The sequence below is a fragment of the Mustela lutreola genome, chromosome 15 (genome assembly GCF_030435805.1).
Source record: "Mustela lutreola isolate mMusLut2 chromosome 15, mMusLut2.pri, whole genome shotgun sequence".
In the NCBI taxonomy this organism is placed as follows: Eukaryota; Metazoa; Chordata; class Mammalia; order Carnivora; family Mustelidae; genus Mustela; species Mustela lutreola.
Genome location: NC_081304.1, coordinates 52,302,584 through 52,326,214, shown reverse-complemented (window position 1 = coordinate 52,326,214; position 23,631 = coordinate 52,302,584). Strand labels below are relative to the sequence as shown.

At 49.0% G+C, this 23,631-nt stretch overlaps 1 protein-coding gene across 1 annotated transcript; it reads right to left on the bottom strand.

The window, feature by feature from the left end:
• Window positions 1-136: 136 nt before the first annotated feature.
• On the bottom strand, window positions 137-20,686 carry TRIM16 (tripartite motif containing 16). The gene is made up of 6 exons (XM_059147850.1): window positions 19,955-20,686; window positions 13,863-13,958; window positions 10,126-10,359; window positions 7,904-8,069; window positions 7,341-7,436; window positions 137-3,273 (listed from the first exon to the last, which is right to left on the bottom strand). Exons 1-6 carry the CDS (start codon window positions 20,453-20,455, stop codon window positions 2,705-2,707), a joined length of 1,662 nt encoding a protein of 553 aa, XP_059003833.1. The 5' UTR covers window positions 20,456-20,686; the 3' UTR covers window positions 137-2,704.
• Between the last annotated feature and the right edge of the window lie 2,945 nt (window positions 20,687-23,631).

The window sequence follows — 23,631 nt, the reverse complement described above, 5'->3', positions numbered from 1 at the left end:
ACTCTCTCTCTCTCTCAAAAAAAAAAAAATTATATATATTTATCAACTTCTTGTGATCAAAAGATACACATCTAGTTATGTTCTGGGTCACTGTTATCTTAGCATATTGGCTTCCATGTTATAAATGCCACATGTGTTGAATCAATTTCATTTTATTTCAGGACAGTCATTCCAAAAACATGCTGAACCCGGTTAGAGAAATAAGGGTTCCACAGTTGGGCCAAAATTCTTATCTCCTCATTCCATCATAAAGCTTGGGAAGACGTGGGAATTTACTCAGGTTCTCTAACATTCCTGGAAAAGAAGTCATAAGCACTTGAACTTCAACAAGTTGAGACAGGAATGAATTACGTGGTGGCTAAAATTACATTCTGACTCCACAATCACAAGTGGTCTAGTAACGGAACAAAACAATCATGCACCAGAAGGAGCCCCTGATGAGTTCAGACTCTTTTCCCAAATGTGTCTACACAGAGCAAGAGGAAGTAAGTGTAGGTAAATACAGAGGGTGATGGGCACACACAACACACACACAGAGCTTGGGGGAAATGACAGAATATAAAATAGGCCTTTGTTCTCTTGTTTTACTTATTTATGCTTTAAAATTTGTTCATTTTAAACAATTTCTGTTTGGGGACCAAGAATAAGCAAAAAGATATGCCCGTCAGTGGAAGCAATGACAGACAGAAAGTAGGTGTTTCTAACTCTCAGTTTTGCTTTGGTCTTCTACATCGAAAAGGGAAGGTTGACACTGAAACTGAATGAACAAAAAAGGAGCTGGCAGGGAAATGAAGCTCAAGTCAGTTAAGGAGATGCCCAAACGGTCCCTTTATAAGAGCTCCGGCATTCTGATCTCAAAAAGCTACATCTCACGGCACGGACACTGTTGGCCAATGTGACCAAAAGCCAGGCAGTAATCTTCGAGAAATGAGGAAAAGTGATAGACGATGGGGACACACGAAACTGCCTCAGCTTTTAAAAAGAAAAGTAAGGTACGTTCTGGAAGCAAAAGACTCATCAACTTGATGTTAACTCACAGCAGAGAAACCTTAAAATCAAGCATTTGGTGAGCATTCAGAAAATAAAGCAGCTGCACCAATAAACCACAGTGGTTCCATAAAAACAAGGGCAGGCCAAGGTGTTCTCCTTTTCTCTTCTGAGCGCCTTGTGAGACAGGTGGAATGAGGAAAGGCAGACGTGTCTTGGTTTCTCCCTTTGGAAAAGTCCTTCCTGGTGTCTGGTGGATGAAGAGCTAAAAGTGGGCTACCTCAGTGTACAGTTTTACCAAAGTGCAACTTACTGCAAACTCAAAAGGCATTGACTGGGAGGTGCCAGATTCCCTATTTGACCCTCCTCTCATCAACAGGTATCAATAAGATTAATTAGGAAAGTTGACCAGCTCTGTGGGGGACACCAAGCTAGGAAGGAGCACTCATCTACGGGCTCCAGAATCAAGAATCAAAAGCATCTCGGTGAGCAGAGCAATGAAATTTTAAATTCAAGTAAAAAAAAAAAAAAATGAACTCAGTAAAATTCAAATTTCAAAACATCCAAGAAAAACAATTCAAATCCTACTCTGTATAAATCCTAGGACATGAACAGAGGGCAGGGTCTCTGGGAACAAAGTAAGCGACTCAAAGCAATGTACTCTTGAGAAAGGACCATCAGACAGACAGAGGAGGAAACTTGCCCGACACGGTTCCCAGGAAACGACCCAGAAGTTACGAAGGAAAGTGGGAAATGTAGTGTGAAAACAAGACGACTTTCCTGGAGGGTCCGCATGAGAACTGCCTCCAAGTATTTGCAGGGCGGTCCTCTGAATGAGAGATGGGACATGTCCACATCTTGGGGTGAGAACCTCCCCTGAGGTCATGAGGACTAAGACTCCAACTCCAGGAAGACATTTCTTAGCATCGTCACTATCCAAAAATCCGATGAGCTGCGGGGTGAGGTAGTGAGGTCTCAGCTGCTCGACTGGCCCAGACGGAGTGGGCGCGAAGGCACGGAGGGCTTAAGAGGCTCGATGTCCATGCTGAGGAGCTCATCATGTAGCTTATCCCCTTACACACAACACCCAGGGAGGAATGAGGAGGGCAGCATCGTGTAGTGGTTAAAAATCTCTGCATCAGCTGCCCAGCTTCCAACCCCAGCTCGGCCACTCGCTCACCGTGTGAGTGCAACGACTTTGAGCAAGTTCACTGACCATCCCCCCACCCCGGGGGCCACAGGTTCCCCAATCTGTAAACTGAGGATGATGGGAGCCTGGACCCCCAGGGAGCCACCATGAAGTTGGGAGTGGATGGCCGTGCGGCATTAAGAACAGTGTCTGGGGCGTAGGCAACACAAAATAGAGTCTGCAATTGATTCTGATTACTCTGCAATCTCTGTGATCGCGCTGAAGATTCCTGGGCACCGAGCCTGGGCACAGTGTGACATTCACCTGAGCAGAGAGGAGAACATCACTAGAAGATGAGAAATGGGGTGTAGGTGCCTAGGGAGTAAAGAACACGGAGAACAGCACAGCAGAAGTAAAAGGGGAAAGCCAGAGACCTCTCCCCTCGTGCAGGAATCCACGTGATTCCTAAAGCCACTGGCAGACCTTTCCATCCCCAAGTCCCCTTTAAGATGCAAGCGGCTGGCTGGTCTTTGTGGTCAGCAAGAGTCTGGGGTCTAGGACGCAGCCTCGGTGGACGCGCCGGGCTTCTCAGCCTACTGGCATGGGCTTCTCAGGCTCCACCCCCAGATCCACGATCCGGATGGTGTTTTCCTTCTTGGAAAGCCAGAAGGCAGGGTAGACCGGCTCTGAAAACTTGCACTCAAACTTGTGAATCAGAGTCATGGCATCGGGCTCTACCCCATAGAAGGAGAGGATCCCCCCCAGAAAGTCCACGTAGATCCCCAGCCTCCGGAAAGGGCTGGCTTTGAGCGGGGTTTCCGTGTCGCTGTGCCAGGCTGTGAACTCCTTCCCGTTCCAGTGGAGGCTCCAGGAGAAGTTGTTTCCAGAAATGCAACCATTGCGCTCCTCCCCTTTCCGGTCGATGCCTTTGCAGGTCAGGCCAACATAAGTGCCGGCTCCAGAGATCTCTACCTCGAAATAGTACCTGTGCAGGTAAAGGCTCTGTGTGGACAGCACCTGCCGCCAGTGCACGAACCTGCTGGGGAGGTCCGGGTAGGGGTGCTCCCAGGGCGTGGTGTTGGTGACCTTGCGATTGTCCTCCTGCAGCCGGAGATACCTGTGCGCCGTGTCCGGGTCAAAAGAGATGTCACATGCATCTGAGGGGATATGGGAGAAGGGAGGGGAGGCAGGTCAGGAAGAGACAGCTGCTCTGGACAGGACACTTTGAACCCATCCCACTTCCCAGGTAAGAGAAAAACATCTTTCTCCTCTGCTCTGTTTACCCCAGGCCACTGCTCCCCCCAGAAAAGCAGTGGGCGAAAACCAGGAGCAGAGAACACAAGTCGCGCCACTTCCTTCCTTTATGAAGTTCAAATTGCTTGGCATTGACTGTGCAATTTACGGAACTGAACCAAGAAATAAAACCCCCTGATTTAGTCATTCATTCATTCGAAAATACGTATCAAAAGCCGGGCACTCGTCTTCTTCTCAGTGTTGGCAAGGGTTTGTGGAAATAGGCACTCACATATCCACTCCTGATTCTTTTACTTTTTTTAATTTGACCAATATTTAGCATGGTAGGGGCACCTGGGTGGCTCAGTGGGTTAAGCCACTGCCTTCGGCTCAGGTCATGATCTCAGGGTCCTGGGATCGAGTCCCGCATCGGGCTCTCTGCTCAGCAGGGAGCCTGCTTCCCTCTCTCTCTCTCTGCCTGCCTCTCCGACTACTTGTGATTTCTCTCTGTCAAATAAATAAATAAAATCTTTAAAAAAAAAAAAAAAAAAAAAATTTAGCATGGTAAACTCTCACCCATTCCCTCAAACATAATCATTTCCGAATCCCAGAGAATCAAAAACTAATGGCACCTCCTTGCACCCAGTTGCTGGAGTCACACTGAAGTTATTCTGAAAATTTCTTTGCCCCCAGCCTCCCCCCCCCCCCCCAGAACACACAGACAGCCCCAAGCCTGGTAGATCCCACTTCTGTGCAAACCACTGCTTCACCCCCAATCTAGTCCAGAATCATATAACGGGCTCCTAGCTGGCCAAGCTGCTCAGTCTTGACCCCCTCCCATCCCCTGTCCACCACAGAGCCATGGAGCAGGTTTCAGGGTACAGGCTAAGGTAAATTATGTCACCCCAGCTTTAAGCCCTTGGATAGTGCCTCTTGCCCACAGAATGCAGCAGTGGCCCATCACCCTGGCCTGCACAGCCAGGGATGACTGGCCCTTGCCTGTGTCTCCAGCTTTGTCTTCTGCCCTCTGGCCCTTGATGGCCATGGTCCAGACCTCCTGGCCTCAGGAACATGCAGCGCTGAGCCCACTTCGGGGCTTTAGCACAGACCATTCTCTCCATGACATCATCATCGCCCTAACCTGAGCCTGGGAGATTCCTGCTGATCTTTCAAATTGTAGCTGAGAGCTCATGTCCTCAAGGAGCGCTCCGACTTCGTAAGGGTCATGGTACTCCACACAATGGGTATAATCTATTTACTTATGGGTTCGTTTCATGCCCGTCTTCCTTCTAATCTATAAACTCCACATTTCACATGGGACTGGATCTTGGACTTCTAGCTCAGAGACGTTCAGTATATATTCCCCAAGTGAATTAGCATATTCAAGTCTATTTAAAATCCATTAATATAAAAAATTATTTTAGATTAACCCCGAGTTTTCCAAACTTCTTTGTGTCTAGGGAAGGGAAATTCTTTTTGGTTGTTGTGGGATTTTTGTTGTTTTGTTTTTGTAAGGGAAATTCGTAGCAGTCAATGAATCACTTTAGAAGGAAAAAAAAAAGGACACAACAATCTAAGAAGTTAAAAGGAAAAATGAAAGGGCTGCTGGGTGGCTCAGTCAGACTGTCCGACTCTTGATTTCAGCTCAGGTCATGGTCTCAGGGTCATTGAGATCGAGCTCTACGTCAGGCTCTGCACAGAGTCTGCTTTAGATTTTCTCTCTCTCCCTCTCCATCTGCCCCTCCCCCAGCTCTCTCTCTCAAAATAAATAAACAAAATCTTAAAAAAAAAAAAAAAAAAAGAAATGTGAATGTGAACCGAGGACCATAAAAAGGCATACAGGTGCTCACTTTGGCAGCATCTATACTAAAATGGGACTGATACAGAAATGAGCACAGGCCATGGACACAGGTCACATGCAAATTCGTGAAGCATTCCATATTTTTAAAGGCAGCCAAAGGTACAAAGTTTCAGCTATAAGAGAAGTCCAGGGGATGTCATGTACAGCATAGTACCTATCGTTAACGAGACGGTGCTGCAGATCTGAAAGTTGCTTAGACAGTAGATCTCAAAACTTCTCATCATTAAAAAAAAAGAATTTTGTAACTATATGAGGTGATGGACGCTAACCAACTTTTCATTTCACAATATAGGTGTATGTCAAATCATACAACTAGTATACGTTATATATCAATAATACCTCCAAAAATGTGGTTTTTTGTTTTTATGCATTTGAGAGAGAGAGAGAGAGAGCACAAACAGGGGGAGAGGCAGAGGGAGAAGGAGAAGCAGACTCCCCACTGAGCTGGGAGCCTGATGTGGGCTCGATCCCAGAACCTGGAGATCATGACCTGAGACCAAGGCTGATGCCTAACCATCTAAGTCACCCAGGTGCCCCAAAAAATGTGTTTTAAAAAGGCATATTTTGGGGGCGCCTGGGTGATTCAGTGGGTTAAAGCCTCTGCCTTCGGCTCAGGTCATGATGTCAGGGTCCTGGGATCAAGCCCCGCATTGGGCTCTCTGCTCAGTGGGGAGCCCGCTTCCCCCTCTGTCTCTGTCAGATACTCTGCCTACTTGTGATCTCTGTCTGTCAAATAAAGAAAATATTTTTTTTTAAAAATCCTTTAAAAAAAATATCCTTTAAACTCTTAAAGGAGGAAGAGTTGTCCTCCTTTAAGTTGGCAAGTTGGTCAAGTTGGCAATTTGAGCCACAGGACTTTGACAGGTCCAACAAGTGGACTCTATAAAAGCATCAAAGTTTGTAACAATCCCCAAAAACACAAAGTTAATATCGGGTGTGAACAAAGACCTCCGTAATGCCAAAGAACAGAGGTTATAATACAATACGTTTCATCTTTATCTTAATGTCAGGAATAAAGCGTGTTTGGTTTCTTGTATTCATTAGATCTGTGTATAACAATACAGATGTGCTTCTTTCAGGAAGCAGGAAAGAATACATAAAGGAAACTATGTGGAAGTGGAGAGGTCCTGAGAAAAAGTAGGAGCCGTGGCAAAAAACAGGAAACGGTCTTCGGAACCTGGGGCTCCATGGAGAAGGAAGACCTGCACTTATCCAACCAGTGGTCACCCCCAGAAAACAAGCAGTAGCAGGATTCAACGGTGTATCCCAAAAAGATTAATTTGCCAAATGTCATAAAAATATGCAATTCTGCTTCTCCTGGGAGATGAAAGCATATGGACTGGTTATGTCCTGATCGGAAACACAGTGTTTTATTTTTTTTTTAAGATTTTATTTATTTATTCATGAGAGACAGAAGGAGAGGCAGAGGCAGAGGGAGAAGCAGGCTCCCCAAGGAGCAGGGAGACTGGTGTGGGACTGGATCCCAGGACCCCTGGGGATCATAACTTGGCCAAAGGCAGACACCTAACCTTCTGAGCCACCCAGGCACCCTTGGAAACACAGTGTTCTAAAACATGCTAACAGACCAGATCAGAACCACACAATGACAGGACAACAGGGAGTCATCTGGTAACTAGCCAGGAGCTTCCGAAGTGCAAGGCTCATGAAAGACAGGCTAAGGGATTGGACCCAGGTTGGGGGAGACTAAGGAGGCAGGGAAACATCTGTGATCCTGGATCAGACTAGGGGCCAGAAAAAGGACACCGGTTAGCACGCTGGGTGAAACACTTGGATAATTCTACAGATTGGTTAATAGTAGTGAACTGATGTTCATTTCCTGGTTTTAGTCAATTTACCATAGTTATAGAAAGTGTTAATGTTCAGAGAAGTCTGATGAAAGGTATACCAGAATTCTGTCCCATTTTCTCCAATGCTTTTGTGAGTTTGAAATTGTCTCAAACATAAAAAGTAAAAAAAATAATAATAAAATTCAAAAAAATTTAAGTATCCCATTTAGGGGTAGACTTGAGTTTGCAACAGCCTGAAACTTACAGGAAAAACGGTGTTTTTGCTCCAACAAGCCTTACACTGACATCAGTAAGTGGGGAAGGAAAGCTGTTTGCAACTTACATTGGAGGAACTGCTGCCTGGTGCTGGGCTCGGGTTTTGAGGTCCAATACTTGCGCTTGACAACAGCAGACACTTGAGTGCTGATATCATACTCCTCTGGAAAATCAGAGAGTTATGCATGCATACCTGTCCAGGTGGTCAGGAGAACCTAAGAAGCAGGGGTCCCCAGCCTCTCTTCCCTGAGCTTCCTGGGGAAGAAAGGGCTGGACTCTAGTCACATCAGAGAGAAACACACTCAACGGATGATTTCTCTGTGGGTGAAACAAAATCCGCTGGAGAATGATCCCGAGCTGACTTGGATCTCACTTCAAAGTAGAGGCATTAGCAACCTCGGAAACTAGTCAGGGAAATTCGAGCCAATGGCAGGATGTAACTAACTCAACTTCTCTGGGTTTGCATCATAAAATCAAATGATCAAGGTAAGTGCCCGTTAGCCACTGGTCTGGCCAAAGGACAGCTTTGAACATGAGCTATTCCCCCTGATTTCACCCTCTGTCCCCTGGCTCTCTCCCACTCTGAGAAACACACATTCCTTTGCCCATGGCCCAGACAGCTTTCCTCACCTTCCTTGGAGAAATCCTGGAGCTTCTCCTTGTAGTTTTGCAGCAACTGAACTAAGTGCACCGTGGAGTCTGTGATGACTCGGCGGATGCCCGAGAGCTTGTCCTTGAGTCCGATGTAAACACTAGGGAAGGCACTGTCCTCAGTGTTCTTAAACTTGCAGTACTCCTGCAGGAAATGAAACATGGCAGAACTTGCCTTGGTTTCTGAAGTTCTGAAACTGGACTGCTCTGGTGACCTCACTTCCTACATCTGAAAATAGGTTGATGGCAATGCAGCCAACACAAAGCAGGCATATGTAAACATGTCCAGCTCAGGACCTAATAACGTAGAAAGCATTTTTTTTTTTTTTAATTGGGAAAGAGGGCTTTTAAAAATCAAGGGGCACGCACAAAAAATAAACATAAAAAAAATAAAAATAGGGGCGCCTGGGTGGCTCAGTGGGTTAAAGGCTCTACCTTCAGCTCAGGTCATGATCCCAGGGTCCTGGGATCAGGCCCTGCATCCAGGTCCCTGCTCGGCGGGGAGCCTGCTTCCCCTTCTCTCTCTCTGCCTGCCTCTCTGCCTACTTGTGATCTCTGTCTGTCAAATAAATAAATAAAATCTTTTTAAAATAATAATAATAATAAAATTAAAAATAAAAATAAAAATCAAGAGACACACACAAATTAAAATTAAAAAATAAAAATAAAAACCAAGAAACACTAGATGCCTAGGAACAACTCTAAGGCACCTCCCAGATTAGGGACCAAGGACAAGAACACCTTGTTTGCCAACAGTCCAAATAGCAACAGAAACATTCCTGCTACTTCCATTCCTTGGAGACTTTTTTTTCTTTTTTTAAGAATTTTTTAAAAAGATTTTATTTATGTATTTGAGAGACAGAGAGAGCATGAGCAGGTGGTGGGGGGCGGTTGGAAGAGGCAGAGGGAGAGGGAGAAGCAGACTCCCTGCTGAGCAGGGATTTCCCAGGACCCTGGGATCATGGCCTGAGCCGAAGGCAGACGCTTAACCAGCTGAGCCACCCAGGCGTCCCTCTTTTTTAGAATTTAGACAGAAATCATGATATGGAAGGGAGGAATGGAGGTGGAGGTATAGCCCTAGGAAGACCCATGAACAGGTCCTCAGACAGGAATGCTACCTTCGTCCTGCCCATTCAGTCTGATACACAGGCTCTCTCATTCTTACACTGTGCTTTAGCCTTTGGAAGCACCTTCCAGTATAATCATATGAAGTTGTTTACGCTTCAAAAAAAGGCAGTGATGAGGAAAGGTTGCTCTCAGATGCAACACAGTATCAACATCCAAACTCAGCTGGAACATGGTAGGGCAGACTGGATACAGTAGAAAACTTAGCAATGGAAAGTTGTACCAGAATGGTTAGGCAGATTAACAAGAGAGAAAAAAAGTCCAACCCAGAGAGTTGACAGAAAGAGAAACATTTTAACACTGCATACAGATTTAGTGCCATACATGAGAAAAGTGATATTTTAAATCAGTGGGCGGAAGGGGCACCTGGATGGTTCCATCAGTTAAGCGTCTGCCTTCCCCTTAGGTCATGATCCCAGGCTCCTGGGATGGAGCCCTGTGTGTGTGTGGCGGGGTGGGGGTGGGAGGGTGTTCTGTGCTGGGGGGGGGGGGGGTCCCTGCTCAGCGGGGATCCTGCTTCTCCCTCTCCCTCTGCCTGCCACTCCCTGTCACTGGGGCTCTGTATATCTCTTTCCAATACATAAATAACCTTAAGAAAAGGAAAGAAAGCTATTGACTTAGTACCTGATTGTCTGATAAATGAGGAATTTGAGACCCAGCAAGTTTCAGTGACCTGGTTAATAATTACACAGCTATTCAGCGACAGATCTGGGATGATGGCATCAAAGTACCTTATTCCCCAAATCAGTTGTGGTCTCTCAAACCTCTCTACTCGTGCATAGGCTCTAACCAAGTCTCTTTGGACACGACCTACTTCCCCTGACCCAGTTCCAGCCTCCCACTCTGGGAAGTCTGGCCTGCCTCTCACGTATTCCTGCATTCTCCTAATACCCCCTTCCCTCTGTGTCCCGGACTTCCTGCGCACCCCCATATAAAGGAGCAGTTCCACTCCCGCGGTCCCCACCTCCGCCACAGGCCTCACCAGTGAGGGTGCTCCCTGGCACTAATGAACCTGATGCCTCTGCCTCCGTCCCTCCATGCCTCCCTCCACCCCACCCCATCCCACCCCCACCCACCTCCAGGAACAGGACGGTGTTGCTGATGGCAGCAATCCTCTCCAGCTCCTGCCGGCTCTTCTCCATCTGTGCACTCCGGTGCTCCAGGTGCGTCTTGATGCCGTTGGCCTGGTTCAGAGCCGCTTGCTCCTTCTCCTCCAAGAAGAGCATCACGTCGGCCTGGGCCTTCCTCATGGCGGCGAGCAGCTCCCCAAACTGCTCCTCGGCCACCGCCTTCACCTCTGACACCGACAGCTGGCGAGGGAGGGGGCAGAGAAGAGAAGGTTAGTGAGGCATGCAAGGTTCTGGAAGCTCAGCCCACAGGACCGTAACCCCGAAAAGCCCATAAGTTAGGGAGCAATTTTCTATTATAAAAGGAAGATTTGGGGGTTCCTAGGTGGCTCGGTTGGCTAAGCATCTGCCTTGGGCTCAGGTCTGGATCTCAGTATCCTGGGATCGAGCCCCATGCTGGGCTCCCTGCTCAGCGGGGAGACTGCTTCTCCTTCTCCAGCTGCCCCTCCTCCCTCCCTACACCACCCCCTCCAAATAAATAAATAAATAAATAAAATCTAAAAGGAACATTTTATTCTCCTATAAATCCTGGAGTCCTGAAAAAAAAGGGGGGGGGTTACTTATCCATCACCATCAACTTCATCTCTCATACATCTGATGTCTACTTGTGATCTCTGTCAAAGAAATAAATAAAATCTTTTCTTTTTTTTAAAGATTTTATTTATTTATTTGACAGAGAGAGAGATGACAAGTAGGCAGAGAGGCAGGCTGAGAGAGAGGAGGAAACAGGCTCCCTGCTGAGCAGAGAGCCTGACTCGGGGCTCGATCCCAGGACCCTGGGATCATGACCTGAGCCAAAGGCAGAGGCTTTAACCCACTGAACCACCCAGGCACCCCCGAATTCCTGTTCTTTTTTTTTTTTTTTAAGATTTTATTTATTTATTTGACAGACAGAGATCACAAGTAGGAAGAGAGGCAGGCAGAGAGGAGGGGAAGCAGGCTCCCTGCTGAGCAGAGATCCTGATGTGGGGCTCGATCCCAGTACCCTGGGATCATGCCTTGAGCTGAAGGCAAAGGCTTTAACCCACTGAGCCACCCAGGCACCTCTGAATTCCTGTTCTTATGCTTGAAATAAGCCAACTAAGAGTGAACCCATGAAACCCTAGACACCCACCTTGAACCCCAATAAAGGCAGACCCAGGTCTGTACTCTCTCCTTCCCTCTCTACCTGCAACCTTGCTGTGTGGCCTGTGGCCTCTGGCAGCATTCTGTGTCCTCCAAGACCTTTGAGTAGTAAATCTCGTTCTTCAAAATGCCCTGAGAATTCCTTGCTGACACACATCCCACAATTGCAAGTTTCTCATAGAAGCACAATACCACGAGGCTGAGAAGCAGGAGTCTGAAGAGAGACTTCAGGGTCCAAATCCCCTCTCTTCCACCAAGGCCTTCCTGAGGAAGGCTGGATAGATTGAGAGTTCAACTGATGATGCCATACTGACTCTTCCACTATCAAATGTAACCTCTTATATGGAGAAATAAATACTTGTTCCCAGGGCACCTGGGTGGCTCGATCGTTAAGCATCTGCCTTTGGCTCAGGTCATGCTCCCGGGGTCCTGGGATAGAGCTCCCTGCTCAGCCGGAAGCCTGTTTCTCCCTCTCTCTCCGCCTGTGCTCCCCCTGCTTGTGCTCTCTCTCTGTCAAATGAATAAATAAAATCTTTCCAAATAAATAAATAAATACTTGCTCCCTGCATAGAAATGGAATATGCAAAGGATATTTTTTACATAATGTGTAATGACAAAGAAAGACTAAAGAGAGGAGAGGCCACACGGGTAGCAAAGTATGGAAGCTAATGGCTTGAAGAGATTGAGGATGGTGCTTGCACCTATGAACATCTTGAGTTTCTTAGGTTGAGGGAGCAGCAATCCCAGGTTCCTGTTTCATCAATCTGGGACCCCCCCAGACAAGTCTCGTCATCACTCTGTGTTCATGTCCCTCGTACATGCTGGCTATTGTGAAAACTACCTCCCCAAGTTACCACACAGTCATGAGAAAAGCTGAGTAGGGATCAAAGTGTCTGAAAAATAAAGGGCTAGAAAAAAGGCAGGATGCTCCATGTGGTTTTCTAGATTATCTTGAGCCTGGAAATCAACACTCGCCAAAGGTTTACAAGACTTTAAAAGGAAAATTATTTCTCTTCTTTTCATAAGATGATGTGGGTGTGAAAGAGCTAGTGAGTTGTAAACACTGAGAAGGAGAAAATTAAGTTGAAATGGATAACATGTATCAGATGTGGGTGGGTGGATGGATGGATGGAAAGATGGAAGGAAGGATGGATGGATGAATGGATGGATGAATGGATGGATGGATGGATGGATGGAAGGAAGGATGGATGGATGGAAGGAAGGATGGTTGGGTGGATAGATGGAAGGAAGGATGGTTGGATGGATGGATGGGTGGATAGGTGGATGGATGGATGGATGGATGGATGGATGGATGGAAGGATGGATGCGTGGATAGGTGGATGGATGGATGGATGGAAGGAAGGATGGATGGATGGAAGGAAGGATGGATGGATGGAAGGAAGGATGGTTGGATGGATGGATGGAAGGAAGGATGGTTGGATGGATGGATGGAAGGAAGGATGGATGGATGAATGGATGGATGAATGGATGGATGGATGGAAGGAAGGATGGATGGATGGAAGGAAGGATGGTTGGGTGGATAGATGGAAGGAAGGATGGTTGGATGGATGGATGGGTGGATAGGTGGATGGATGGATGGATGGATGGATGGATGGATAGGTGGGTGGATGGATGGATGGATGGAAGGAAGGATGGATGGATGGAAGGAAGGATGGTTGGATGGGTGGATGGAAGGATGGTTGGATGGATGGGTGGATAGGTGGATGGATGGATGGATGGATGGATGGATGGATGGATGGAAGGATGGATGGATGGATGGATGCGTGGATAGGTAGGTGGATGGATGGATAGATGGATGGATGGAAGGATGGATGGATGGAAGGATGGGTAGATGGGTGGATGGGTGGATGGATGGTTGGATGGAAAAAATAATTCATGGTATGCAAAGATGTTTCTGCTGACTCACTACCATAGCTTAGGTGTTTCACATTCTTTTTTGAATGAGGGTTTGGCCTTCCACTAATGAGAAGTATTTGTGGAACTCTTTGGGTCCACTTAGAGTTTATATGAAAAGTGTCCATAAACTAGAGAGACTAAAACCAAGTAGCCTGGCACACCACTGGCCTTATCAAGTTACCATCCACTAATCAAGCAGTTCTCCACTCTTTTTTCTTGCTGCCAGGACACAGGACTGGTGACACTCTCATGCCAAGCACCTTCCTAAGACAGAAACCCAGATTCTCTGCCTGATTCGTAGAATTCTAGCTAGATGCCCCCTCCGCCCCCCACCCTCAGCACACCTTTCTCCTGGTCAAAAAAGCATACGCAAATGTAAAAACAAGAATGATGTTATCACAGGACCAATCTGGCTCTTACTCTGTATCATTAAAAAGTAAATCACTTGCCAGTTTTGAACCTTAATTTCATAGGAAAAGCTGACAGAGAGCTGAGGCCCCCCCACCATGGAGCCGCTCATACCTCTACCTATAATTCTCATTTGCTAAGAAACCCCAAGGAGCCCATGGACATGGAGACTGGGCCTGCGACCCCATGTCCCACAACCCCAAATGGGCACAGCAGGTGACCCAGAGCAGCCTTACCAAAACGGATTTGTGATTGGCTTGGAGCCTGGCGATGGCGTTTTCATTCAACTTCAGCTTCCGTTCCAGCTCTAACTGGGTGTCCCGAAGCTCAGCCTAAGAGGGAAGAACCGTGTTAAGGAGTGTACACAGAATGTGCCCCCAGGAGCAAAGACGCTACCCACCCCTCCTGCGTGGAAAGGAGAATCTGACCTTGGGAGCTGCCTCAGAAGCCACCTGGAGGGCCCTAAAATGACGCGAAGGGTCAGCTGTGTGCCAGCGCCTCCTGGTGCTGAACTCAGCACAGATCAGCTAAAAATACCACGAGCACATACATTATGCGACACTAGGCATTACTTCCAGCATGGAGATGGATCAGCTTGTATCGTCCTGACCACACCCATGGTAGCTAAGTACCATTATCCCCATTTCTCAGATGATACCATCAAACCACCTGTCAAGGTCACACAGTTCAACGCTGGAGTCCAACCCAGCCCATCTGCCCCCAGAATAACGTTAACAAGGAGTAGGAGCTGGAGCCAAGCATGGGAACCCCAGCTTTTCTACTTAGCAGCCGATCCTTTGGAAAAATCTACTTAACCTCTCTAGGCTTCCATTTCTTCACCTGTGAAATGGGAATAACAAATGCACCCAACCCACGGGGGTTTTGCGAGGACTGAGTGAAAGAGCCTGTGTTAATGCGAACTTGCTCCAGCAGCTGGCACATTGTGTGTGTGCTACCAACATCAGCCATCGTGGGGGCCCCTCTTCTTGCTTACTGCTACAGATGAGGGAGCAGAGCCTGGCTAATGACAGAGCAAAAGCGGACACCCTGCTACCTGCCTCCCTCCACCTGCCACTTCTGGGTGGGACCTGCGTGACATTCTTGTAAAGATCTCCCAACTATCTTTTTTTTTTTTTTTTAAGATTTTATTTATTTATTTGAGAGAGCGAGAGAGAGCATGAGAGGGGAGAAGGTCAGAGGGAGAAGCAGACTCTCCATGGAGCTGGGAGCCTGATGTGGGACTGGATCCCAGAATTCCAGGATTAAGACCTAAGCCAAAGGCAGTGGCTTAACCAACTCAGCCACACAGGCATCCCTAAAGATCTCCCCACTATCTTAAAGTCAGTGCCTGGCTAGAGAGAAAAACAACCTTAACTTGACAATGGCAAGACCTCCAGTATCTTGTGGGTCCTCTTTAGCATATGAAAGTTCTTTTGAAACCTCTCTTTTCTTTACTTTCCCCCATCTCCCAAGTATATAATCAGCCACCACCACCCCACCACACCCACACCCCCACCACCACCCCGCACTGGGGCAGCAGCTCTTTCCGCCCACGGAGCCCATCCCGTGCTTTAATAAACCACCATTTTGCACCAAAGACATCTCAAGAATTCCTTCTTGGTCCCAGGACCTCACCCCATTGAACCTCACCTAGATTCCAAGACCACATCACTACCATGGCCACGCTCCATCACACACTCACCACCGCGAGCCAGGCCAAGCTAGACCTCCGTGCCGGGCAAGTGTGTGCCTGAAAACCTCAGGTTTGCTAGCTCTGACTCCACTGCCTGCTTCACCCTTCCGTCTGGAGACTCCCCAAACACTTTCTGCCAAGAAGTGGGCCAAGGCATGAAGCCTAAACCTTTGTGGCCTTCAAAGGCCCTCCAAGGGCATGAGTCAGCAAGAGAGAAAAGACAAGACTGGTTTTAAATGCTTCCAATAGGTTCTATCTGCACCAGAAGCTGCACGTTTGCGCCCTAAGGGAACTCAGTAGGCATCAATGGTCTCTACTCCACTCCCCCCCACTCACCCGGCCCGCCCCATCGCAGGAAGCCTGGGGAAAATTCCAGGCCCCCTAGTGAGGGGGGACCAGAGACCTGGCTCACTCCGAAGAAGGAATGGAACTTCTTAGTTTTGTTTTGTTTTGCTCAGAATCTGGGGTGTTGACTTGGAGCTAGGGGGCCCTGTGACCCCCATCCCTGAAACCTGTTTGGGGGTTGGGGGAGGGTCTGGCCTATTTGAGGGCAGTCCTGTAAGGTTTGGGGGTGGGGGGTGAAGTGCTTGTTTTAAGGTGGTGAAGACCACAACAGAACACATCCTGGCAAGGGGCCTGGGTAGCCCCAGCAGGATCCAAAGCCATGGGGGAAACTCCCAGAAAGTAGCCAGGGAAGGGGTGCTCTCCCCTGCCTGCAGATTGCCATAAAAGGAGAAAAAGACTACCTAATGGGGACCTCTCTGAGTCACCCCAAGGGAAGACACTCCAGATTACCACAAAAGGGAGGGCCGCTTTGGAAGACCTGCCTCTCCGGTTATGCCTGTTCCTAGAACATGACAAGGGGCCTCAGGCTCTGTCTCTAGGGTTTCCCAAGATGCCGGCCATTCACTCATCTCAGGCCAGGGTGGATGGACTCGTCAGAAAAGCGGGACAGCAGTGCCAATGAGAGCAGGCACCCTGTATTGAAGGGCACAGAGGGTCCTGCCTACTTCAGCAAGGTAATAAGTGTTGTGCAAAAGGCACAGTATTGGGGGCATGAAGACCTGCCACTGTTGGCCATCCCATCTCTGTCAAATCGCTGAGCTTCTCCCCTGGGGCACGGGGCACAGGCACAGATTAACATAATTGTTCTTGCTTCTATCTACAGGGGAAGGTGGTACCCAGAGCTTAGGGGTCGGACTTGGGGTTAGAGATGCAAATAGGAGCAGGAGAGGGAGGGAGAAGAGAGAAAATTCCAGGAGGTCCGGGTTCCTCTGTATTTCCATCTGCACGATGGTGGCCCTTCTGAGTCCGCCTGGACTGACTTCATTCCTCAGCCAATTGGTCAGAACCTACCACATGCCAGTCCCATCAAATAGGACACCCTCCCTGCTCCTTAAAGACATACAAGTGCCTGGTAGAATGCGTAAGAACAACAATTAAAAAAAAAAAAAAAAAAAAAAAAGTTATGTGATACTGAGTCCAAGGCATTCCTCAGAACTTCTAGAAGAAATTCTTTCCCTGAGTGCCCTCAAATCATCCGTGTTGTGGCCACCAGCAAAGGGGCTATGGAAAATGCCGGTGCCTTGCTCCCCAGCGATGCATGAATACCTGTGGCTTGCAGAAACTTGGCTCCTGCTCTATAAGGAGACTGTGTCCCCAGGCTGCTTCCAGTCCCGAACCTTCTGGAACCAATGCTGAGGCTGAATGTAATGTGGGCCCATGATCTAAGACAGATCTTCCCACTCCCAAGAACCCTGCCTTCGCTCTTGCTGACAACTCCTTCCTGGACCAGGTAGCAGGTCACGGTCATGCCTCAGCCCTGAGGTACTTCCAGGGAGCCATGGAACTTGCCTTGGCTTCCTCCTTCAAATCCAAGCCCCCAGAGGACACAATGTGGTCTCACACTTAGCCCATAGGAAGCAATCGATGATGTGTGATAAGCTTGAGGAAGAACAAGAAAGAACCATGTGCACTTCCGGGGTGTGAACAAACAAGGAAATGGCCAGTGGAGTCCAAGTTTTATCAGGTTTTGCATGCACGCAGGCAGGTGCACAGCCAGGCCAGCTGACCTTAAAACCGAAGGGGCCTTAGGAAGCTGGCCTGGAGCAGAGAGAAGTCCCCATCAGGAAAAGCCAGGATCTGGTAGACCAGCAGGATGGAACATGTATCAAAGAACAGCCATTTCCCAAAATCCAGAAGTTCTGTCCCCTGGCACAGCTAGAGACGGGAGAAGCTTCAGGAGGGGTTCCCTTGGTTAACTGAGAAGTCAGTGGCTCTGGGGATCTGATGCAGATCTCAGCTGCTTTGTGTCCTCATGACTGACCCCGCTATTTACACCTTCCTACAAGGACGTGCCTGCTTGAGTAATTAGCCCTTAACACAATCCAAAGTGACCTTCAGTGAGTCACTCCAGCAGGCGGGGGCCAGCTGAAGGGGATATGAGTTTTCTGGGGCCTTCATTATGCCAGGTAAAACTTTCAAAATAATTCTAGGGGCATTTTCAATCTCATCAACCCACTGTGTCTTCTGGGCTGATCTCTTGGGCTCCTTGCGAGAAATCTTTGACTCCTAAGATTTGGCAGAGACACCTGCAGTGTGGCTGCCCTTATGAAGGAAACTTGCTCTCTAAGCTGAAAACAAGGCCACAGGAAAGAAATGGCGAGAGCTCTCTCCGGGAGAGCAGAAGAGTGGAGGTTTGGAACTGGGGTCCTCACCAAAAATCTGGGGTGTGGAGCTGCTGGATTGTACCTGTATTGAAAAGCCATGACTGCTTTTCAAGACCAAATGTTGCTCTGGAGCCCCTTACCCAGTTTTTATTTTACCCTACACAGTCTCCCTGCCTGAACTTAGGGCTCCGTACATGCTCTCCTCAAGTCTTCCCGCTCAGAATGACAATCACCCTCTCTGCCATGCACCAGTCTACACCGTGCTTAAAATCCATATTGTACCCATGCCAGTATAGACACACTGTTTCTGAAAGGAAGCAGAAGAAAGTAGTGTTTGTCTAAGGAAGGAGGAGGGGGGGTGTCCAGTCTGGAGGGAGTGCTTTTCTTGATATGATCTATTGCAAATTTGGTGGAGGTTGCTTTTTAACATGTATATGCATCCCTTTTTCCAGCTAAATATAGTAACATTCACATATCAGACCCCAAGAGAACAGCAGTACACTTTGTCTTAGTATCTCTACTCTATGTGTGGCAGGATTTGGGTACCCCTCCCCCCAAAAAAGGTAAGGTTATAATAATGTCATCTCGGGGTCCTTCACTCACGTTCCCAAGGTGGGGTGATGTTCCAAAAGCTTCCATTCCTCACTCCATGACTTAGCTGTCTGTGTGAGTTTGGCAAAATGTGACGCCAAAGAGGACTGCCACCCCAGAGAGTTATCTGAATGAGAAAATGCACAGAAAGCACCCGGCCCAGGGCGATGCTCAGTGAGGACCATTTTCGCTCAATTCTGTCGCGCTTTTTTCTTTTGCCCCGTCTCTCTGTTGACTGAGAGCTTCTGCATGGTTACAGAAGCGCATAATACTGACCCTCACCCTGGTTATGTGTGGCAGCAAACGGCTTTCTGGACAGGACATTTCCCTGACTCCGGAAACATTGGAAGCAGCTGGCAGGGGCCTCCCTGAGCTGGGATTGGTGACTCACTAGCATCTGGAATACAGAGCTTTCCAGAACAAAGGCCATGAACACTGGATTCAATCTGTGCCTAAGAAAGGACACGGAGGAGGGGCTCTAGCAAGTAAGCCCTTCCCAGAAAGCCCTTCCCTTTGCTGCCCAGGAACATTGGAACGAGGAATTACGGTGGGGCTCCCGCCCTGTGCAGTGCAAACAGGGAGCTGCCCGCAGAATGAACGTGAGCAATGTGGGAGAAAAGTCAATTGCACTGTCCTACCCAGGGGGGAAAAAATTGCTCCTGAAAAGTCAAAGTGCGAGAAACCACGAACACAAAGTAGCCAAGTCCATTCCCAAGAACTTCCCCATGCTCTGGGCTTTAGGGCAAAGAAAAGCTGGTTGTTCTAGAAACAGTTTCCCTATCTGATGGGAGTAAAATTACAGGCTAAGAGTATAGTGTTTCTTAGTCCCTCCTAGTACCTCTGCCTGCTGAGGAACTTCTGTTTTCCCTAAGCTCTCAGATTTCACAGCGGGTATTTCTAGAGGAGCACTTCTTACTGGTCTCCCGTTTGGGGTAAAAGGGAAAAAGAGAAATTAAGTGAAAGGTTTGTTTTTTTTTCTCTTGAATTTCTGCCAAGGTTTACATTTCATTCGTTGCCACACAGATCCAGCCAGAAGGTGATGTCACTGTCCTGAGCCCCAGAACTCCTATTCCTATACCCCACACCCAAACACACATCCGTCCCCGAAAGCAGAGTGACGGAGAGGAAACTAGCAAGCATGAGGTCAGACAGACACACACAGAGACAGTACAGGGACAGCCGGATGGAGATGGGAGCAGAGCAACCCACTTCAGTTTCCAAAGCCAAGTGCAGTAGATATCTACCCTGGACAAATAGCCAGGGACTAAGGCTGAAGTCCTTGGCAGGACTCAGAGCGCAGAAGTGAAGTCGGGAGCCCCGGGAGCTGTGGCAGTGGTTCTTCACGTCCCTCTCCTGCATGGACCCCAGCACTTGCCTCCTTGTCCCTCCGGGCAGCATCCAAGGAAACCGAGGAATGGCCCTTGTGCTCGTCCTGGCCACACTCCTGGCAGATGCACTGCCCGTCGGGGCGGCAGAAGGCGACCAGTGGGCTGTGGTGGGCAGGGCAGGTGCGCAGGTCCCGGTCCTTCACAGGCTCAATCAGCTGGTGGCTGTGCAGTCTGCTGTTCTCCTGGTGAGGCCGCAGGTGCTCCTCGCAATAATTCACCATGCAGGTCAGGCAAGACTTAACCGCCTTCACCCTGCCAGTCCCGAGGCAGAAGTCACATAGGATCTCTGCCTCCCCCTCACCGTCAGGATCCCCCTGCCCTGCAGAGTCACTTCCCTGTCCCTCCGTCCCCACCTGAGGGCTCCCCAGGGATCCCATGTCCTCTTCTTCCGCCAGGCTGCCTGACCCAGGGTCTGGGCTGACAGTGGCCAGAGGGTGAGCCAGGATCCCAGGCGGTGGCCCTGGGTCCATCAGATCCAACTCAGCCATCTGGAAGACTCTGGAGCCGGAGCCGTCCTTCCTCTGCCCCTTGTCCCAGGATCTTGTGCGGCCCAAGTCAGACAAGAAAGCCACGCCTCGATGATTGCAGCTGTCACAGGAGTTTAACTGTTTCCACCCTGCGGGAGGAAGCTCAGTTAGTCATTACTCTGATCCAGCTTGGATGGCGGCCAGCGGCTGTGACGACGCGGCAGCTAGGTTGTTCAGGCTGAGGACGGCCGCTCCCAACGTCTCCCCAGGGGCTCAGGCCGCTCCTTGGGTCCAGCCCCGAAACTTCTATTCTTGCATGAAATCATTCGCACCCTGTAGGCTCAGCCAAAGATCATGTGTGTCTGTGGCTGCTCTGGAAAGAATTCGAGATTCCTGAGCTCTGCTGTAAAAAGCCTGCGGTGCTTTATGAGGCTTGACCAGCTGCATTTTTTGTTTGCCTTTTTTCAAGGGATCTAAAATGCAAGGACTTCAACGATCAGTCAGACCTTCATCTCTTCCCATCTCGTAGAACTGGACATGAGGCATCTAAGAAAGGGAGGATATGTGCCCCTGACCCTGACTTTGTCCATGCCACCTTCTTGCAAATGGGTGCTTGAGGGGATCAGAAGGTCAGGGACAGCGTCAGGGAAGAACACATCTCCTTCTACGTAAAGCTCAACTCAGACAGCTCCCCCGGGCTACACGTCCCACCCCATGGTTCCTAGAAAGAGGTTCCTAGAAACAGCCCCTTTGCCCACTTAGTAAGGTGTTTCTGGACACAGCGTGTGAGTTTTCTTATGCTGTCAAAATAACCAAGTACCACAGACTGGTGGATATAAACCACAGAAATTAATTTTCTCGGGGGCGCCTGGGTGGCTCAGTGGGTTGAGCCACTGCCTCAGGTCATGATCTCGGGGTCCTGAGATCGAGTCCCGTGTCGGGCTCTCTGCTCAGCAGGGAGCCTGCTTCCCTCTCTCTCTCTCTCTGCCTGCCTCTCCATCTACTTGTGATTTCTCTCTGTCAAATAAATAAATAAAATCTTTAAAAAAAAAAAAAGAAATTAATTTTCTCATGGTTCTGGAGGCTAAAATCCAAGATCAAGGTGTCCGCGGAGCTGGTCGCTTCTGGGGTGTCTCTCCTTGGCTTATAGATGGCCATCTTCTGTTTTCGCCTGGCCTTCCCTCTGTGTGTCTGTGTCCCGATCGATTTCCTCTCCTTGATCTCCCCTCCTCCTATAAAGACACCGGTCATACTGGATTAGGGCCACCCTAGCGACCTCCTCTTAATTACCACTTTAAAGACCTTGTCTCCAAATACAATCACATTAAGAGGTCCTGCGTGTGAGGCGTTCAACAGATGAATTTGGGAGAGAAAGACACAATTTAGCCCAGAACACACGGACAAGAGGACAGCGCAGGAAGCATCTAGCTCCCTAAAGAAAGGAACTCCCAGGCATCACCACCGTTGGGGATCTACAGTTGTGCCCAGGACGATTCCAGGGTGCCTGGACCCCAACATCTATATCCTGGAGAGGTTCTACAGCCTCCCCCCTCCCCCGGACTTTTTCAGAAATACTCAAAGGGATTTGGAAAGCTTATGAAAGGGAGAAAGAGTGGGGGAGGGGGCCCTGGTCCAGTTTGTCCCTGGGATCTGGGGCTGAGGCGACTCCAAGACATGGTACTACTCCTCTGTGGCTCTCCACCCTGCACCCTGCCCCCCTCCCCCCTAGCTCTGCAGGGTCTGGGTTAAACGAGATCAACCAAGGCACATTTCTTGTCACTAACCAAGATGTTCAAAAATTCAAAAACTATAGCGGTTGCTCAAAGTTGGAGGGCATTAAGATAGTAAAAATCTATCTCAGCCACAGCCCCATTGTATTTTCAACGTGCATAGAACATCTGTATCCTGATTGCCTAAAAGCAGCCCTTTTTAGTAATCTGAAGTGTCCCCGTCCAGAATGTTGTGGTCCCCTGTTGAAGAGCCCCCACCCCAAGAGGCTTCCCTGCATTTAAATTCATAGTTTTTAGATCTCCAGCCAGGAGGGAAAGGAGCTGGTGTCTGCAGGCTCCCCTCTGTGCTCAGAGTTAGCAGATGGGGCTGTTTCCTTTCCCTTTTTCCGGAATGACCTGGTGGTGGAGGCTGAGCAGGTCTCACAGGCACAAAGCCTTTGATCTTCCTGAGAAGGAGGAGGGAAAGTGGCCTGGGGCTGAACCGAGGACTTTAAAACCGTCTGGTGGCCTCCTGGCCTCTCCCATTCATTCTGGCCGGCTCATTCCCACCCTCTCTCCTTTCATGAATTGTTTCCCTGCCCTGCCCCCACCCTCCACTGCCAACCCTACAGGGCCGCTCCCCCGCCTCCTCAGACCTTCCCTACTTGCACATGGGGGAGCCGAAGCAGCCTGGAAAACAGAAAATCTGAATTTCAGTCCTAACCTGGCCTGACAAAATCCTTTGTCCCCACAACACCCGAGTGTCCCCAACCATAAAATGAGTGCCTGAGTCAGGGCTAGCCTGAGATTCCTGGTTTGGCTGTCTGGGGCACTGTGTGGTCTCTGACTTGATGTCTGAGCTTCTTGGGAGAGTGGACACCCTCTGGAGGCTTGCCTCCAGCCCTCTGGGGACCACGGAATGCACCACAGCTTCTGAATCCCTACCAGGCCTTGAAGCCAAGCCTTCTAGTTGACAGGCGTAGCCCTGATCTCTGCCAGGGGATGTCATGCATCTCATCGCGCTTCAAATACCAGAAGACTGGGACCAACGTCTGGTGTATCTGTTGCACCTGCTGCACCAAGCGCTCCACAGCCATCACCGCCCCTGTCCTCCTGCTGCCGCCCAGGAGGCCCCCAATGTTCTCAGTCTTTCTCAAACAGTTCCCTTGGCTTCCCTGACTTCACGGACATTTGGCTTCTCCCAAGTTTCCTGCCACCTCTCAGCTGGCGCCCTTCCTTCTCTCACCCCTACTAATGACAGAGCCAAGGTAGGGTGGGCGTGGGCCTCGCTCCCGGTCACAAGGTGCATACCACCCACCCTATAGTCACACATGGGGTTATTCCCCCCCTGCAGTAAAATACACATCGCATAAAACTGACCATCCTTAGCTGTTTTCAAGCATACCATTCTGTGGCATTAAGGACATGCATACCGTTGGCGGCCATCCCCGTCCACCTAGAGCTCCTTTCCTCCCCCCCCCCAACTAA